At 51.0% G+C, this 20,322-nt stretch overlaps 1 protein-coding gene across 1 annotated transcript in view; it reads left to right on the top strand.

The window, feature by feature from the left end:
• Positions 1–20,322, top strand: part of FA2H (fatty acid 2-hydroxylase) — a 53,223-nt gene that overhangs the window by 16,832 nt on the left and 16,069 nt on the right. The window contains exon 2 of the mRNA XM_023637328.2: positions 13,104–13,196. Coding sequence (XP_023493096.1) covers positions 13,104–13,196 — 93 coding nt within the window. The remainder of the gene's footprint in view (positions 1–13,103; positions 13,197–20,322) is intronic.

Here is a 20,322-nt window from a genome sequence, read left to right as displayed (position 1 = left end):
AAGGATCCATGTGGATGCGGATGGTCCATGGTGGGATCTGGTAGCCTGAAAACTGCTGGGCACACTCTGGTGAGTTTTGAGCTGTAATTTAGTGTTTTCAATCCACTGGCCCCCTTTTCGCATGTCCTGGATTGCCCATCTATGCTGGCTTCTGCTTCTGGTGACAAGTTTGTTGCTGATGTCATCCGAGGGACATCATTTCATGAGTAGACGCAATGCCAGGTCCATGGCAAACTGACTTCAAGGTCCCAGGAGGATGAGACTGTCTTGTCTGGATCCCCACATGTCCAGAGCAGGAGAAGTTGGTCCCACCTCAGGCACAGTGTCCTCATTTTCTCTTTTCCTTTCGTCTTCCTACCATGAACACGGGGACATGGCCGGTGGAGCTAACAGCCTTGCAGTAACTGTGGGTGAGAAGAGAGTATGTTTTGGGGTTCTGTGGCTTGTCACTTGCCATTTATGATTTCTGTTTTGTTGTTTGTTTTAGTTTTGTTTTTGCACGTAAAGAGTTTATTTTACATGTTCTGAGGATAGGCTTGGCCACGGGACCTAGCTGGGCCTGACTTCTGATTTGGACCTTATTAGAAACGGAAGTAAGCAGATCCTGCTACCTTCATTGCCCCAAATTTCCGGCTACTGAAAACCAGCAGCTCTGAGGAGACTGCTCCCTGAGGTCCTCCGGGGGGCTTGTTAACACAGAAGGCTTCCTCCCAAAGAAGGCACTTGGTGCAGCTGTGGCTCCAGCACTGTCCTCTTCCTCCCCGGGCCTGCCTCTTCCTACCTGCCCAGGGCCACATGCTCCCAGGCCTGCTGAGGCACCTGGAGCCCCCACCTTCCTCTGGGCCTCCATGGGGTGGGAGCAGCTGGACACAGGGCCCGGGGCACCATCTCATTTCAGAAAAAGGGTTTTCAGGCCATACCCAGGCTGCGGGATAAAAGGCCATCTGTCCATCCCTTGGTGCCCAGCCCCGGCTTTCCCGAACAACATTCCTTTATGCCGGCTCCCCCGCCTCCCGCAGCCCCCGCCCCTCAGCACACTGCCTCCTTTCAAGGCCTCTGTGGTCGGCTTGTTTGTTTGCCGTGCAGAGGGCAGGCTTTCTGTTGTTCTTCTCTTTTCTCCCCCTCATGCACCCTCCAAGCAAAGTCTTTCTGGGGACGACAGGGTCTGGGGCACTGGAGGATGGCTGGGGGCTAAGGCAGAGTCCCTGCCAGGGGCTTGGGAGCATCCGGTGAGTCCTCCTAGAGGGGGCAGGGGAAGGTGCATGAAGAATCTTAGCAGAGACAGCAGGGGAAGTGGGCTCCTGCCTGGCTCTCCCAACAACCATTTGAGAGTTCTTGAATCAGTGACTTGGTCCTTCTGTAGCTCAGTTTCCCCCATCTATGGAATACCTCCTTCCAGTCTCTCAGAGGAAATTGTGTTGACACCAATGAGAAGCTGGCCGCACATGTAGGGTGGTAATGGTGCTCACCATGGAGGTGGCATGGCTGTCCCAGGACTCACATGGCTGGGGGTGGGGAGGGGTGCAAAGTAGGCCAAGGGTTGTGCTAAGGAGGGCCCCGTAGGAAGGCTGTGTTGAGTGCAAGACCCTGGTTTCTGCTGCCTTCTCAGCACAGGAGGAGAAGCAGAATCGTCTCCACATCTCCATGGGTGCCTCTCTCAGTTGTTCTCTCTCCTGGTTGAAGTCCTTCTCCTTCTGTGGCCCTGACTTGACCCCAGGGGAACAGGTTGAGGCCTTGTGTTCGTTTCCTGGGGCTGCTGTAACAAAGTCCCACTGGCTGGGTGGCTTGGGCAGCAGAAATTTCTTGTGTCACAATTCTGGAGGCTAGAAGTCTGCAATCAGGGAGTTGGCAAGGTAGGCTCCTTCTGAGGCCATGAGGAAGGATCTGTTTCAGGCCTCTCCCTAGCTTCCGGTGGTTTGTTGGCAATCTTTGGCATTCTTTGGCTTGTAGATACATCACCCCAGATTCTGCCTTCATGTTAACATGGCATTCTCCCTGCGTGTGTCTCTGTGTACAAATTTACCCTTTTTTACAAAAGACACTTTTTTACAAAGGACACCAGTCATGTTGGAGTAGGGCCCACCCTGATGACCTTGTCGTAACTAATTACATCTGCAAAGACTCTGCTTCCAAATAAGGCCACGTTTTGGGGTACTTGGGGTTAGGCCTTCAACATATGAATTTGGGGGTGGTGGGGACACAATTTAACCCATAACGGGCCTCTATACTTGGAAGTAAGACCCTGGAGGTGACATCCTTGGTGCATGGCCTCCATCTCCACTGTGATTCCTTCAGCCTCACAAATTTGGTCTCCTCTCCAGATATCACAAGGGGAGGAGAACCGGTGAAATCAGCATGCACCACCCCTTTCTGCCCCCCACCCCCAGCTTCCTCCTGAAGTCAATCCTCTTGGCTAATCTGGAGGGAGGAAGAGGTCATCCGTTATTGAAACTTGCTGGGGCTTTGATCCCCCTGGTGCTAGCCTGTCACCCACCCTACCTGGGGCCTTGGTACAGCTGACTGTGCAGACGTGCCCCATAGGGGCACAGCCTGGATGCAGGCTCCTGTCTGGATCCCCTGTCCTGGGGATTGTGTAGGGGGTGCATAACCCTCATTCTTGCCTGTCCATGCCCACCCTTCTCTGTGGCCGAAGCAGGGGCAGGAGGCTGCAGTTCACCCAGACATTGCAAACCAGCAGACCAAGGGTTACATTTGTATTCAGACAGGTTGGTCTGGTCCCCATCATTTGCTTCTTTTAAATGCAAGTCAAATTTTAAAACCTGAAGATTTCACATAGAAATCTAGTGTTTCAGCTTTTCTGAGAAATCAGAAGGTCTGACAGCACTGGACTCTGTCCTCACCTGACCTAAGTCAGGGCTGCCCCCCTTTTGTTTTTTAAACATTTTATTTTTACTTTTTCTCGCCAAAGCCCCCCAGTACCCAGTTGTGAATTTTTAGTTGTGGGTCCTTCTAGTTGTGTCATGTGGGATGCTGCCTCAACGTGGCCTGACGAACGGTGCCATGTCCGCGCCCAGGATTCGAACTGGCGAAACCCCGGGCCGCCAAAGCAGAGCACACGAACCTAACCACTTGGCCACGGGGCCGGCCCCAGGGCTGACCCCTTTTAACAGGGCCTGATGCCTCCACTTCACTGCAGTCTGCTCCGTGCCCTGCAGCCTCCCTGATATCAAGACCAAGTGACAATGACTGTTGATTACTGCACTTGTTGCATCTCTTTTTTTCTCTGTACCCATGTCTCTAGCAAAAGGGTGCCTCATGGTTTTGGTTTTTTGTTTCTTGGTGCCTCATGTTTTAAGGAAATTCTGAGTGAGCATCTTTCCTTGCAGAAGTGAAGAATATTCTTACATGTTTAATGTGCAGACAAAATGGGTCCGTACCATGAACCATACCCTGCCTGCTTCACTCATTGATGTCACCTGCTCAACCTTCAAGGACAGAGCAGGAACCTGAGGTGCGCTTTCTAGAGAGAAGCGACTTCTTGTTTCAAGAGGAAGTTCCTCAGGTCACACAGCAAGTTGATAATGGAGCCTGGTAGAGAACTGTGTCCCTTAGCCTGGAGATGAATGCACAGCGTCTAGAACTAAAGGCTGGCCCTGGATTCTTCCCCCTGCCCCCTGAGGGCTGCCTCCCTGAGGCACAGATGTGTTGGGGAGACTGGCTTGGAACCTCAGGGTGCTGGCAGGGAACCACTCCTGCATCCTCTGTGAGTTTGGATCTGAGGATGCTGAACTGAGTGTGAGGGAGGTGGGAGGAGGAGGGAGCCCAGGAGAAGGGACAGTGGTGTCAGCAGGACCATCTCCATGAGAGGAGAGCCATGGCTTGGGCTGACCCAAGAGGAAATCATGCTTCATGACCAGCCAGGAATTGGCCCTACGCTGGGAGAAAGTTGGGTTGACATGGCTGTCTCACTGGCTTCTTTCCCTGAAGCCTCGGACTGTGGCTGGAAGGACCTAAAGGCATCAAAATGCCCTCCTCACTGCCCCCACCCTATTGCCCAGCATGTCCAGTGGTTCTCAGCTCAGAATGAGCAGGGCCTGTCTACCCAATCTCCTTGGCAGAGCACATTGACCTTCTCTCTCCAAGTACACACAAGCTTTGGAAGGCGCTGGGGCAGCTCTCCTCCTGCCTGGCCTCCACACACATTGGGGACCTCTCCAGGCCTGGGCCACCAGAGCTAAACAGGCCACCATCTACTCATTAATGTGTCCTTCAGTAAGTATTTGACCGTGTGCTGGCTCCTGGGGACCTAGCAGTGCGCATGACAGCAGGGTCTCTACCCTCGTGGAACTTACATTCCAGCTTGGCAGACAAAAAGAGGCCAATGCAGGAGGAAAGCCAGATGCTTTCAGCTGGGGCTACCCTGCTGGACTCACTGGGTTCCTCCCCAAACAGCCTTGGGCCTGACTACAAAAGCATTGCAGCCAGCTGGTCCGCTCCCTGCCTCCCCGAGGTAGAGAGGTCTAGAGGGGCCAGCACAAGGGGCTGGGTCTTCAGCTCCATTCTTGTTGCCCCAGGATAGTCTTGTATCCTTCAGGTGGACTCTCTGAGAAGAATATCACCTGTCACAGGTGGATGGGACACCCCACGTCCAGCCTCATCCATTAACACTTGGGCTGACCATTCTTGTGACAGCCAGTATGAGTCTGACTACAGAATTACTCACTTCCCTTACAAATACAGAACTTCATCCAATCCGAAGGCATCGCTCAACGATTTTCACCTCCTGGAAAAGAACACACATATTTTTCACTTTCTGAATGCTTTTTGCTTTTTAAAGCTCCCTTTGGCATGCCTTCAGGATCAGGAGAGTCTTTTATGCATTGTGGAAGTTTCCAAGAAACTTTTTTTTTTTTTTTTTTTGACAGGAATATTTCTGTTTTTATTGTTTTTGTTAATTTTCATGATAAAAAATTTCAAACGTACACCAATATTCAAACATACCCCAAAGTAGAAAAAATAATACACTAAATCTCCCAGATGGCCATCACCTGGATTCACTGATTTTCCATATTTTGCTACATTTGCTACCTGTTTTTTCATTTTTCTTTTTCCTAAAGTATTTTTTTTTTTTTTTATTAATGTTATGATAGATTACAACCTTGTGAGATTTCAGTTGTACATTTTTGTTAGTCATGTTGTGGGTACACCACTTCCCCCTCCGTACCCTCCCCCCACCCCCCCTTTTCCCTGGTAACCACCAATCAGATCTCCTTCTCAATATACTAATTTCCACCTATGAGTGGAGTCATATAGAGTTCGTCTTTCTCTGACTGACTTATTTCGCTTAACATAATACCCTCGAGGTCCATCCACATTGTTGTGAATGGGCCAATTTCGTCTTTTTTTATGGCTGAGTAGTATTCCATTGTGTATATATACCACATCTTCTTTATCCAATCATTAGTTTCTGGGCATGTAGGCTGGTTCCACGTCTTGGCTATTGTAAATAATGCTGCAATGAACATAGGGGTGCAACGGACTCTTGAGATATCTGATATCAGGTTCTTAGGATAGATACCCAGTAATGGGATGGCTGGGTCATAGGGTATTTCTATTTTTAACTTTTTGAGAAATCTCCATACTGTTTTCCATAGTGGCTGTACCAGTTTGCATTCCCACCAACAGTGTATGAGGGTTCCTCTTTCTCCACAACCTCTCCAACATTTGTCGTTCTTGGTTTTGGATGTTTTTGCCAATCTAACGGGGGTAAGGTGATATCTTAGTGTAGTTTTGATTTGCATTTCCCTGATGATTAGCGATGATGAACATCTTTTCATGTGTCTATTGGCCATATTCATATCTTCTTTTGAGAAATGTCTGTTCATGTCCTCTGCCCATTTTTTGATCGGGTTGTTTGTTTTTTTGTTGTTAAGTAGTGTGAGTTCTTTGTATATTATGGAGATTAACCCTTTGTCGGATAAGTGGCTTGTAAATATTTTTTCCCAATTAGTGAGCTGTTTTTTTGTTTCAATCCTGTTTTCCCTTGCCTTGAAGAAGCTCTTTAGTCTGATGAAGTCCCATTTGTTTATTCTTTCTATTGTTTCCCTCAACTGAGGAGTTACAGTGTCCGAAAAGATTCTTTTGAAACTGATGTCAAAGAGTGTACTGCCTATATTCTCTTCCAAAAGACTTATTGTCTCAGGCCTAATCTTTAGGTCTTTGATCCATTTTGAGTTTATTTTGGTGTGTGGTGAAAAAGAATGGTCAATTTTCAATCTTTTGCATGTGGCTGCCCTGTTTTCCCAGCACCATTTGTTGAAGAGACTTTCTTTTCTCCATTGTAGGCCCTCTGCTCCTTTGTCGAAGATTAGCTGTCCATAGATGTGTGGTTTTATCTCTGGGCTTTCAATTCTGTTCCATTGATCTGTGGACCTGTTTTTGTACCAGTACCATGCTGTTTTGATCACTGTAGCTTTGTAGTATGTTTTGAAATCGGGGATTGTGATTCCGCCGGCTTTGTTTTTCTTGCTCAGGATTGCTTTAACAATTCGCGGTCTTTTGTTGCCCCATATGAATTTTAGGATTGTTTGTTCAATTTCTGTGAAGAATGTTCTTGGGATTCTGATTGGGATAGCATTGAATCTGTATATTGCTTTAGGTAGTATGGACATTTTAACTATGTTTATTCTTCCAATCCATGTGCAAGGGATGTCTTTCCATCTCTTTATGTCATCGCCTATTTCTTTCAAGAGAGTCTTGTAGTTTTCATTGTATAGATCCTTCACTTCCTTGGTTAAGTTTATCCCAAGGTATTTTATTCTTTTCGTTGCGATTGTGAATGGGATAGAGTGCTTGAGTTCTTTTTCTGTTAGTTTATTGTTAGTGTATAGAAATGCTACTGATTTATGCACGTTAATTTTATACCCTGCTACTTTGCTGTAGTTGTTGATTATTTCTAATAGTTTTTCTGTGGATTCTTTGGGGTTTTCTATGTATAAGATCATGTCGTCTGCAAACAACGAGAGTTTTACTTCTTCGTTACCTATTTGGATTCCTTTTATTTCTTTTTCCTGCCGAATTGCTCTGGCCAGCACCTCCAGAACTATGTTGAATAGGAGTGGTGAAAGTGGGCACCCTTGTCTTGTTCCTGTCCTCAGAGGGATGGCTTTCAGCTTTTGTCCATTGAGTATGATGTTGGCTGTGGGTCTATCATATATGGCCTTTATTATGTTGAGGTACTTTCCATCTATACCCATTTTACTGAGGGTTTTTATCATAAATGGGTGTTGGATCTTGTCGAATGCTTTCTCTGCATCTATTGAGATGATCATGTGGTTTTTGGTTTTCATTTTGTTAATGTAGTGTATCACGTTGATTGACTTGCGGATGTTGAACCATCCCTGTGTCCCTGGTATAAATCCCACTTGATCATGGTGTATAATCTTTTTGATGTATTGCTGTAATCGGTTTGCCAAAATTTTGTTGAGGATTTTTGCATCTATGTTCATCAGTGATATCGGCCTGTAGTTCTCCTTCTTTGTGTTGTCCTTGTCAGGTTTGGGGATCAGAGTGATGTTGGCTTCATAGAATGTGTTAGGGAGTTCTCCATCTTTCTCAATTTTCTGGAACAGTTTGAGGAGAATAGGTATTAAGTCTTCTTTGAATGTTTGGTAGAATTCTCCAGAGAAGCCGTCTGGTCCTGGACTCTTGTTTTTGGGGAGGTTTTTGATTACCGTTTCTATTTCCTTACTTGTGATTGGTCTATTCAGATTCTCCATTTCTTCCTGATTCAGTCTGGGGAGATTGTAGGAGTCTAGGAATTTGTCCATTTCTTCCAGGTTGTTCAATTTGTTGGCATATAGTTTTTCATAGTATTCTCTTATGATCTCTTGTATTTCATTGGTATCTGTTGTGATTTCTCCTCTGTCATTCCTGATTTTATTAATTTGCGATTTCTCTCTTCTTTTCTTGGTGAGTCTGGCTAGGGGTTTGTCAATTTTGTTAATTCTTTCGAAGAACCAACTCTTTCTTTTTTTAAAAAAGTATTTTAAAGTTTGAGCCATACCCTCGATCCCAGGAATGACCTTTACACACTTCTGATTCATGGATGGTATTTGCCTGTGGAATTCAAGGGTGAGCCCAGCTCAACTATAAAATAAACACTGGGGCATGGAAGCCTGGAAAACATGGCCCAGATCAGTGTGTGTGGTGCAGCGGCTCCCAGCCGGACTCAGTTCTGGACCCTGCGCCCCCCCCAACCCGACCTTGCCCGGTGCAGATGGGAGCAGCCCTTAGAGCAGGAATGGGAGAGCTTCTCCAGGGAGGCTATGTCCTGTCTGTGTGCGGAAAAAGGTCTTCAGACCTTCTGAAATCTCACAACTGGACTTGAGAAAACAATCAATGAAAGACACGCTAGGGGACACTTCCTTGTACCTGAGGGAATTTCTGCTCCTGGCGGCACCAACGTGCTGCGCGCTCTGGCTCTCCTTGAAGTCTCCTCCCAGATTGGAGGTGTGCGCGATCTTGTGACTAATAACCTGGGCTTCTGCCAGCGAGGGGTGTGGTCGTGATGAGGCCACCCAGAGAGCACCTTGCTTATATGGTCAGTCTGGGATTTATTTGCCAAAAGCATATCGCCCACGACATTACTGCCTGGTGGCTCCAGGACTCTCAAGTTGTGATTAAGCTGGGGCAGCAGAAGGAGGGTGAAGGACAAGGAGGAAACGGTGCCTACTCCCTTCCCTTCCTCATCCTCCAGAGACACTGTGCCTCCAGCGCCAGCCCTCAGACGGTGCTGGTCCACAATTCAAGGGAGCTACCTTGAGAGAATCCCTGACCGCTCCGTGCTGGGGATGCCAGCCAGTGGGCCATGCCCTGGGTGCGAGCCCTTCTTCCTCCTGGTTCTCAGGAGGCAGGCAGAGAGCCGTGGGGCTCTGCCACTTCCCTCATTTCACCTGGAAGATTTCCAGTTGAGTGAGGAAACCTTAAACGTCCTCTTCCCACTTTTAGCCAACGTCTCTGCAAAACCGGATTTTTAGTAATTTTTTAAGAAAACCTCAGAACAGGAACAAAGTGAAAATTTGATCTGCTTCCTGTTACACATCGATTTTAGAGCCCCCACACCCACCACTTTGAACCAATAAAACAATTATGTACAGTTAATACTCACGGAAAATTTTAAGTTGCAATTGTTCTGCGTTAATAAATATTTTTAAATAGAACCTTTTTTTTTTAATGTTAGTGTAAATTTGCCAAATGCCCTTCCTTGGGAAGAGCTGCCTTTTATTCTGAAAGCATGTGTTTCCTACCTATTTGGTATTGAAATTTCCTTTCATTTATGAAAAGCTGCCGATGATAACTTTTAAAAATATTTTTATTTGGCAAAATAAAATGCTGGCACTCTCATATTGGTCTTGTGTACTTTCAGTTCTGCTTGTGCCTATCCTGTGTGTGGCCAAACGGCACTGAAAATCTATGGCCCAGATTATTGTAATTTTGACCCTTGTATGTGGGCACTGTCCTATACAGCCCAGAGTGGCGCGCTAAGATGCTGTGTTCAGTATCCTGGGCCACCCTGCTCATCTAAGCAGACGTGTCGACCCTTTTTATTTTACATTTCCGAGGAGCATGAGCCCTGCAGATCTTCAGAGCTCCAGCCCCAGCAGCCAAGCCTACCACACTGCAGGAGTCTAGGGGACCTTGGCTGTTTTGCGAAGACCCAACGTTGAAAATGGTCCACTCAAGAAATATGAGTGGGGCCGCCTGGTGGCATAGCGGTTAAGTTCACGCACTCCACTTCTGTGCCCCGGGGTTCACTGGGTCAGATCCCACGCAGGGACCTACACACCACTTATCAAGCCATGCTGTGGTAGGTGTCCCACGTATAAAGTAGAGGAAGATGGGCACAGATGTTGGCTCAGGGCCAATCTTCCTCAGCAAAAAGAGGAGGATTGTCAGTGGATGTTAGCTCAGGGCTAATCTTCCTCAAAAAAAAGAAAAAAGAAATGTGAGTGCAGCATCTAATATTTTCAAGAGCCCATCCTAGGCAGCCTGAGAGAGAGAAAACAGTAGCTTTCTGCCTTACAGGAATCTATAACACCATTGGACAAATGAGAGAATTGCCCAAACATACAAAAACAAGAGGCAGGAAATTATAAAGACCACCTGAGGCATTGGGACACGTGGGAAGTATGATTTTTTAAAAGTCGGAAAATGAAGAGATCATTTCTGTCTAGAATGGTTAGGAAAGAAGTGCATGGTGGTCAAGAGAATATTCCGGAGTCCAACTGCTGGCTCCACCCCTCGCTAGCTGTGGGGCTGCTCCATGCGTAGGTTCCCTCATCTGTCAAGTGGGAATGATAATTGTGCCTACTTCATACAGTTATGAGGATTAAATGGTTGGGCACGTAGTAAGCATTTATGAATATTGTGAATTTGTGACCTCTGTCATCATCCTGGACAGGGCGACACTTAAGAAGGAAAATGCAAGGCATGTTTGGGAAATGGCAAGTCGTCCACGCTGACTAGAGGGAACAATTAGGGTTAATCCAAGGGCATAACAGAAGAGGAGTTTGGGAATACCGGATACAGGGGAAAGACTTAAAATATAGGGAAGTCAAGGATAAGCCGATCTGCAGTGGACCATAGTAAGTTCACTCTTAGGAATGTGGTATCAGAGGGGAGAGCAGGACTCTTGGGTCAGACTATGATGTGGGCAGTTGGAAACATTCTTCAAGGGCAAGGAGTGGGGCCAGTGTCAGAGAGAGAGCTGTTGTAGAGTCTTCTGAGCTGATGGTTTGACACGTTGCAGATGTTCAAACATGTATGGCAGTGGATGAGTGGATGAAAGCAGTAACCATGGATGAGATCCTTGCAGGAAGAATTGAGGGACAAGGAAGGGGACCATACTTCACTGAGACCACCAGCCCCTGAAGAGGAGGCTGATATGGAGCCAGGGCTCCCCATCCCTGCAAACTCCCCTTGAGGATCCCATTTCTCAAGCTTTCTCTGTTTTCCACTGCCTACTGCTCTCCCATTCATCACTACTCTGGGTATCCCTGTCTTCGTCACACATCTTTTGTGATCCTCCAATGAACAGATCTGCAGGTCCAAATCACCTCCTGGACCACACCAGCTCTCCACACTCCATACCAGCAGCAGTAGTCCACGAAAAAGGCTTCAGGTGGACATAAGCTAGGTGAATGAGCCATGTAAGATGGCAGTCAGAAAGATCAATGGGAGTTCCATGACCTGAAGTATGACATTCTATACGAGGGAGGTGCGAGCCCTGCGGGGTTCTGCCCTGGCCCCATCACACCTGCCCTGGAAAAGGAACACGGACCAACCGTTGTACTTAGAGACCCTGTTATGTCCTAAGAGGGCCTTGGGGAAAAGCAGATGGCAGGGCGTGGGGGGTACTGGCTGTCTTCATATATGTATAAGCCTGCCAGGTGAAAAAGAGAGAACTTGTACAGTCCTAGAGGGGAAGAGCCAGGAGTGATCTCTGGAAACTGAGGCAGCCAGCTGAGCAGAAGGGAGACTTTCCCAAGGACTGGAGCTCTCAGGAAACAGTCCAGACTTGAGTGAGCAGGAGCGTGGGTACCAAGTGCCCGGTAAGAAGAGGCGATGGCCCTTTCCTCTGCTTCCAGTGGTTGTTCAGGTGGGTGTGCCCAAAACAGATCTGTGTCTGCCACTCAGGGGTGTCTGAATAGTATAGCACAGACAAAAGCATTAAATAACAATACAGGATAACTCCTTCCCTGCTTGGCATGCGCAGGCCCCAAGATGCACCTTTTGTTGAGAGAGGGATGGAGTTAGGGGTGCAGAGAAGGATTAGGTCACCCTCCTTAAGAAAGGACTTGGGGTGACCAGGTGCAAAGAACTCTCCGGTGGGGGGAGAATCAACAGCTCAGTGATGGGGAAACTTGGGGGTATTTTGAGGCTAGAACAGAATTAGGACAAGATTATCATATGACGTTTACACTGGATATTTAGGGATTGTCATTGTATGGTATGCTATACACTTTTCTTTGTCCTTAAGAGATCATCAGAGATCCGTTTTTAGGAATTTAGGTATTAGCATGGTGACACAGACTAAAAATAGTGAGATTCCCCAATCAAGACAGGAAGGACCACGAAAGCTCCCTTTTATTTGGGTTACATGTGGGTTTTCCCAGAAAATGCCAGCATCACAGTCACCATCAGGTTTTCTTGGTTCATTGGAAGCAAAAATGTAAGAATCGTGACAAGAGAAAACCCAGATGGCTGCTCAGTCCCCTCAGGCTCTTGCCGATACCCAGCTTCCAAGGGCACCTCCACGGCCACGAGCACCCTGGTTTCCTTTAGTCACAGGGGTGCAGAGGGCAGGCCCCCCATTGGCAAGTGTTCTCCCCACCCTTCCTGTAGGGAAGCCTGAGTTGTACTTACGTGCTGGCCTGCCCTCTCCGGCCTCACCCTATGTGACGTCAGGGCCAGCTGGGGCCACGTGATTTTCCCCACACATTCCATTTCCTTCTGTCTCTACCTCTTTGCTACTTCGATTTAACCTTGAGCCCATTTAGGCTGTCCTCTGCCAGCTCTGCCCCATGTGTGGCGGCTGACCCACACATGGACGTTCCTGGATGGACCGTCTCCCTCACTCTCTGCTGCCTTTCTTTCTTGTGGGCACATGGACATGATGTCCCAGCCTGTGACCCACAAGCTCTGCTGAATTACCAGGGAGGGAGGGAGGTGGGGTAGTCATCGGGCGTGCCACAGTGAGCCCGCCAGGTGACTCCCTGTGACTCCCTCTGCCTGACACCTGCCAGGGACCCAGGGGAGGCTGGCAGGGACTTCCTTGCCCAGAGCAGTCCCACTAACAGCTCTCGTTTCCTTATACTCCCTCCACCAGTGCCTTTTCTCTCCCACCTCTTTCTGCCTCTTGTTTTTGCAGAAATTATTTTTTTAAGGGAGAAGAAAAGTACAGAGACTAATACCACCCACAACAGTGTCTGCCTGCTTTCGCTGTGCTCAGCGCCCTTGATATCCGCCCACCCTGCCCCACCACAGGGCTCTCATCACTCCTGGCTTCCTCATTGCAGGGCGGCTGGGGGCTCTCTTCCCTCACCCACTGTAGGTAATCACCTCATATCTTCTCTCTCCAGGCTTCCGTGGAGAATGGGGCTGTAACCTCTGTGAACACTCAGGAGACAGACCCTACGATGGAGCCAAAGCTCAAAGTGGTGGATTGGGACAAGGTAGCTGGCACAGAATGGGACGGGATGATGATCGGGGGTTCCCAGGGCCCAGGGGAGGGTATGTGGAGCTAAAGGCTGTGGTTCTTCATGACATTTGCCCGGGAAGATAAAGCCAGGGAAGGAGGTGCCCACAGCTCACAGACATGACTTGGGGCAGCAAACCCAGGCTGAGGTTGTGGTGAGTGCAAGAAAACTGCACAGGGAGGTCTGGGCAGGGCCGGGCCCCAAACATCCCAGAGAAGAGGGGGGTCTCCCACAAAGACCGCTGGAACTGAGGAGGGCACGATGACAGGGTCAGCTGGCTCAGACATGCCCAGCTTGAGCAGTGCACAAAGCAGCTGCCTCAGGTACCAGTGATCACTCTCGAGGGTCGGCGGCTGATATGGGCATGGGGGCCTGCTGAGGCCGGGGGAGATGGAGCTGGGCCATCTGTGACGTTTGTCTGCAGAGCCTGACGACAAACCTGTCTTGGTGTTCAGAGGCCAGTACCTTGCTGTGATTAATCAGACCCTATTTGTTGGTTAGGGGAGTCTTGGGGGAGCTGAGTGGTCACAGGTGGAAGTGGAGCCCCTCAGTGGGGAGGGGGAGAAGCAGCATGGCCTGGGGCTCTGGAGGGAACCAGACTTGGGTAACATCTCCCTCTAACCTGGGCCATGGGACTCTCGCAACATAGTGTTGCAATTTCCTCCTGGAATAGACACGAGTGACTATGTCCATGAATGTCCCCCACTTGTGCTGGACACAGGGGACAAGAGACAAACAGGTCAGGCCCCTGCCCCCAGGGAGCACACAAACTGGTAGGGAAGACAGATGCCCTCCCATAAACACTTATTACAATGGGGAGATGCGAGAAGCACACCCAGGCAACACAGGTGACCAGAGGAGAGGTGGGGACTCCACAAAGCTGACTGTCTGCTGGGCCCCTTTAGCCAAGACTCCTGAGGCCCTGACCCCAAGGACTCACAAGTGGCATCTGTCACATGGGAATTGCCACTGCCTCTGGAGAAGCCCATCAGCCATGGCAAAGACACCTTTGGGTGCTGTATTAGAGAGGCCGGGATGGGTTTTCCATGCCCCTCCTCCTTCAGGGAGGCACATGACCCAAAGGGAAATAGAAGACAAGCAAGGGGAAAGGCTTGCTGAGGCCGGACAGTGTCCAGGATCCAGAGGGCTCGCCAGAACCCAGTGTCCTGACCTTGCCCCTGGGCTCTGCTGCGATTGCTCATTGCCCAGGCCAGGGGCCAAGGTTGGGTGGTCTTGGTACAAATGGCAACTTCTCTGGAAGTTCTGGGGACCTGGGCTTGTTCTGCATGTGGGCAGGATGGAGTGAGAGACAGCCAGCTTGAGGACAAGGACCCTGGAACCTGGTGGAGTCAGGACCTCTTCCTGAAAAAGGAGGAGCTTCGGTGGGAGGTGAGAAAGGGACGGGGATGAAGCAGGACTAGAGAGTGAGCTGTGGTGCATCTGGCTGGTGCATCTGGCTTAGGGCTCTGTGGCCAGTGGATGTTAGTGGAAGGGGCAGAGAAGAGGGGTCCTTGGGGCCAGCATCTGTGGTCTTGGCTTAGAGGTTAAGAGAGCTGACCAGGGCTGAATAAACATGGGCAGCCCTCGGGGCAGAGTGGCAAGAAAGACTCATCCTGGAGGGAAAGGGGCTGTCGTCTGAGGCTGGCTAGGGACGGGCAGATCCCTCATTGCCAGCCCTGCTCTGAGGAAGGGGCCTCCCAGTCTCCCTGGGCCACAGGTTCAAGGCTGACCCTGGCCCTGTCACTGTAGGAGGCAGGGGGATCAAGTACTCCCAACTTGTTCAGCCCTGACCTGTGCCCCCACCTGGGGAGAAGAAGGGCCTCCCATCCCCCACTTCCCCCAGGGCCTGCTCCTGGCTCCTTGCCAGGCAGCTCAGGCCTGACTCACCTTCCCCACCCTTCTGTCATTCTCTCACACACACTTTCTCTCTTCTTCCACCCCTCCTCCTGTGTCCATGGCTGAGAGAGAGGGCATAGACACCCACTTTGGCAAGGAGCCCCCAACCCCACTGGTGGCAATGTGGTCGGCTTGGTTCCTCCACCAGCACCCTGAGAAGACCCAGCTCTGGGACCTGGGCTCCCCAGGGAGAGTGAAGAGTGGTTTGCTTTCTTTTTTATTTCTCCACTACATGGTCAATCCTGGCCCCTTTGCAAGGAGCAGAGAGACAGGGAGAGCCCGAGAGCCCCTTGCCTAACGTAAGCGTTGTATTTGTTTCTTACTCAGGCCAGGGGCTGCATCTGGATCTTGAGGAGCTGTGGAGAAAGGCCAAGTGGGCAACAGCTTTGTCTCAGCTGAGGGTCCTTGGGCTTGGGGTGGATTTGCACACTGGCTCCTGGGGCAAAGGGACAAAGGGACAAAGGGATGTGTCAAAGTTAACCCTTTGAGTTCTACATTCCAGGTGAACCCCTCCCGGAGCTCCTGAGAAAAGGAGTCTTGGGCTCTCATGGCCCAGCCTCCCTTGTCCTAGAAGCTGCAGGCCAGAATGGGTCTCACTGGAAAGAATGAGGAGAAACTGGGATGGGGAGCTTGGGCAGAGGGTAGAAGGTTCTGAAAAGACAGCAGAAAGGTCCAGGAAGCAGGTTGTGAGTGCCCCGCCCTGCTTAGAGGTACGATGTGGTCTGACTTTCAGGCTCTGCCTGGAATTTTACTGAAACAGTTTCTAAATCATCCCTTTGATCCCCTGGTCAGGCAGGACCCAGCTTCCTTGTGAGACAAGAACCCGGGTTGTGGCTCCTCACACCTCCCACTACACCCTACGTGTCTCTCCCTGTTTGGGAACACAGCCAGCCTGGAGCTTGCCCCTGGAGAGGAGGCCGGGTCTCCCCACTGCTCCTGGCTTCTGGGCTCACCTGTCCCATTTGTCCCGCTGCCTCTTTTTGCTGCTTCACTGTGTCCTTTTCAGAGCCCTCCCCTGGCAGCCTCCTCTACTCTTCCCACTTTGGGGGCCAGCCTCCTGGAACCAGACTGAACTGGTGTGATTTGAAGGGTTTGCAGAATTCCCTGCCCAGATCCCCCTAGGCAGCGGCCTCAGCACTGAATTAACGCTTCTTTTATTCAGCTCTCACCACGTGCCAGACGCTGGGAGCCAAGCACTTTAACTGTAGTATCTATTATCTGATTTAATCCTTCCAACAACAGGAAGAGATGGGGATTATAATGATCCTGATTTAACTGATGAGGAAGAGCATTAAGTCTCCTGCCCAGGGCCCTGCTCAGCTCGGCTCCGGGGGCCAAGCGGTTAAAGCTCAACGATCTGCTTTGGCACCGGGGTTCAGGTTCCCAGGTTCAGATCCCAGGTGGGGACCTACTCCACTCGCCAGCCATACTGCGGCGGTGTCCCACATACAAAAACAATAGAGGAAGATCGGCACAGGTGTTAGCTCAGGGCTGATCTTCCACAAGCAAAAAAATAGGAGGATTGGCAACGGATGCGATCTCAGGACAAATCTTCCTCAGGGAGAAAAAAAGAAGTTTCCTGCCCAAAGTCAAAGTCACTCTGCTATTTAGCTTAGTGGCTTACTTAGAGGTTACTGCTGAGCCCCCCTCCCCAGCCCTGCCTGCCTCTGTGTGTCCCAGCACTTCTACCCTGATAGCTAGCCAAGAATGAGACCCTAAGGCCTGTAACCACAAGAGGGGGTGGCAGAAGGGAGGGAGGAGGCTGAGCAGCCACTAGGAGATGTCTGCAAAGCGGGGCCACATCTCCCCTATCCTGCCTCGTGCTAAGCCAGACTCCAGCAGAACTTGCTTCACTCCAGCTCCTGGAGGCACCAGTGGGTAGACTCATCCAGCCACCACGTGTGTCACAAAGCAAAATGCAGCTCTCCAACCCCCCTGGCCTCTGTCCAGACACACACACGCAGATATGTAAGTGCATGTACACATACACAACCCTTGGCATCGGAGGCTGCTCCGAGGGTCCCCAGGGCCTGGCAAAGATGTTGATGTTGGCCACATGGGTTTTACCCTTTCGGGACCCTCAGAGACATCCCTGAGAACTCAGGAAAGTGGCACCTGGATGAGAACAAAGGCCCTTTGGACAGCCCACCTCTGGGGAAGGACCAGCCTCATTGCTGTGGGAGCTGGCTTGGCTCACTTCCCAATGCTCTGGCCCAGTCGCCTTGGGCCCCCTTGGGCCTCCTTTCTCCCCTTGACCTGCCCCAGAGCAGGGGTCTGGAGGGTCTGGCTGCCTGAAGGGATCCGCAGGGACCTCCCCAGGACTGTTCTCGGCGGCAGCCCAGGGCCTCTTGAGTCTCCTCTCTGCTTGTCCCCTCGCCCAGAGCTCCTGCCCCTCTTCTGAAAAGCTTAGCAGTACTCAGAAAATACCCACCTCCTAGGAGAAACCAGGCAGGTGGGCTGGGTGCTGTCCTCTTTGTCCCTGTAAGGGCAGTGGACAAGGCAGGCTAGGGCGCAGGAGGTGCCCCTGGGTGATCACAAACGGCTCTGGTCTGCTTCTCCATCAACAAGGTGGAGGAAATTATTCCTGCCCCATATTGTGTGGGGTTGCCGGGAGGATCTAACAGAACGTAGACATGGGTATCAGACAGTGAGCTGCCGCTGAAAGACCAGCCCATCTCGCCTTAGGATGAGGGGACGAGGCAGGCCCTCTGCTGTTTACAGCCCGAGGACCCAAGTCACGCTGGCTTTCTGCCTGCCGCAGCCCTCCTTCCTCTCTCCCTGGGCCTCAGCCCCTTCGCCCCTGCTCCCTGTCCACTCTCATCTCCCTGAACCCTCATGGTGGGGAGCCCAAAGCGACCTCCTCTGAGTGCAGCGAGGGTCACAGGGCACACAGGGAGGAGGCAGGTGGTCCAGAACTGCTTCTGTGGATTTGAGCTGGGGGCTCCCAGTTAGACTGCACAGCACAGGCCTGCTGCCACCCCTGCAAGGCCACCGAGAGCCGCCATGGACCACCACACCAGATATGCCACTACACTCTCCTGCTGGGTCCCTCACAGCCTCTGTGCGAGAGAATTCATAGCCATGGGGGTCCTGAGCCAGCTGATAGGAGGCCTCCTGGCCCTGTGGTCAAGACTCTGGGCTTCTGGACAACTTGGGTGCAGGTCCTGCCTGCAGCATATACAGCTGAGCATCTGACCTCATTTTCCTCATTTGTAAGTGAGGTTGTCAAAGGCCCTCTCTCTCAAAATTACGCCGTATGAAGGATAATAGACATGAATTCTGCACCCAGAGGCCTGTGAGCAGGATACAGAAACAGTGGCCGGTTTGCAAGCTCATTGTCCTCACTCCCCTCCGTGCTGGTTCCTGCTGGTTGGAAGCCCAGCCTCCGCCTCCCTGGCTCAGAAAGCTGCCCTGGAGCTGTGAGCTCTGGGGTCTGGGTGCACATTTCTTTAAACAATTGCCTTGGCTCCGGGCTGTGGTGGTGGGAGGAGCTGCTGGCACAGAGCACCTGCCCCATCTTGCCACATTTGTCTTTTGCTCTGGGGAGAAGCATATTCCCAGCTCAACACTCCTGAGCTGGGGCTGTCCCTGGAGAGAGTTCTATGCCACCTGGCCCCTGTGCTGCCCAGGAGGAGGAGGACCTGAGGAGTGGGTGGGGAAGCAGAGGAGGCCCCTTCCCACTGTGGCAGCACACCCTTCCACCCACCCTCGAGCAGCAGGCTGCCCTTTCCCCCTGCTGGCCCAGCTGCAGCTGCATTCCTGGCATAGCCCGGGAGAGGCCCTCCTCCTCCCTCCTGTTGGGGCAGGGGCAGAGCTGGGGTGGGAGGTGGAATGGGACACACAAGAGGCTTTGGCCAAACTCACCCTAATTTGCAAGTACTTCCTGGGGCCCAGCCTGTTACATGAGGTCTTTGAGTTCACCCAATGACAACACCCCCCTGCCCCCACCATCCCCAACAAGCCCACTCCAGAGCAGTTTCTGGGCATATCCTCACCCTCAAGCATGCAGTCCAGCTTTAGCTGGGTGGCCGTGAATGAATCACTTGCCCTCTCTGAGGGTTAGGTTCCACAGCTGTAAAAGGAAGATTTGCTATTGTGAGGGTAGCTATGGAAGCCCCTAGATGCCTGGGAATTGGATGGGTGATTACTGGTCTGTTCCCTGGTCCTTTTCCCCACCTAACCTCCTACAGAGGCCAGCAGACCCTTGTCAATGCCTTTTCTGTGTCCCCTGAGCCTTAGGAAGTAGGAGTGTGAAGGGGCCAGGACCAGGTACCAGTTTGGCAGGAAGAGAGCCATTTGTGTGTGAGGGTTAAGGGGCCAAGGGGTCCTTGGCCAGGGAAAGTAGGAAGTGAAATTTATCCTGAGTCCCTTCCCACCTCATTGGATCCCCAGCCATCATCTCTTGCCATCCTCCCTTCTCAAACCAGTTCCAAGCTGGCTGCCATGTTGGAAATGACCAGCAAGTGAGAAGTATTGAATATATTAGCACCCAGCTGAGACATTCTCATCAGTGATCAGGACTGGAAGAAAATTGAGAAAAGACACCCTGTCGTTCTATGTACCATCTAAACGAAGGTGGAGCATACGGTGAATGTCCCAGCTCCTGGGAGATTGTGTGGAGGGTGCTTCAGCCAGGGGGAGGCCAGAAGGGAAACTCCCACTTCGGGACCAACCAATCTACTCTCAAGAGGCACTTAACACCTCTGGGCCTCAGGGTGCCTGTCTATAAAATGCAGAGGAAGTTAGCAGGCCTGATTTCTGTACTTACGTGGGAGGCTCACTTTACTTCCCCTGGAATAGCGGAACTGAGGCTCCAGTGGTGGAAGTGTAGGTGTCGGCCTTTGAGTACTGAGGGGAATGTTTGCAGAGGGGAGGGCGAGCCTTCTTGGGATCCCTCCAGGGTGGTCCTCCAGCTCCCAGGGAGAAGTGACCCTCCCTGGGCACCAAGGAGGGCTACCTCACAGAATGCACTGTGAGCTCGACACAGAGCCCGGGTTCGAGGCCCTCCAAGGCCAGGGCGCAAGTCAGAAGACCCTTGGGACCAACTCTAGGCAGCAAGCCCACCATTTGTCCAGTGACCAGTACCCACTGGTTTACCAAGGGAAGAACCAAAGTCATGTCCAAAGATCAAATGGGCAACAAGACGTCAAACGAGAAACCCCTGTGTTGGAGGGGGGCTGGCAACGTTCCCACCATAGCTGTAAAC

This window comes from Equus caballus, chromosome 3 (genome assembly GCF_041296265.1).
Source record: "Equus caballus isolate H_3958 breed thoroughbred chromosome 3, TB-T2T, whole genome shotgun sequence".
Classification (NCBI taxonomy): domain Eukaryota; kingdom Metazoa; phylum Chordata; class Mammalia; order Perissodactyla; family Equidae; genus Equus; species Equus caballus.
The sequence above is the reverse complement of the archived record's forward strand: the minus strand, read 5'-3'. Positions and strand labels throughout refer to the sequence as shown.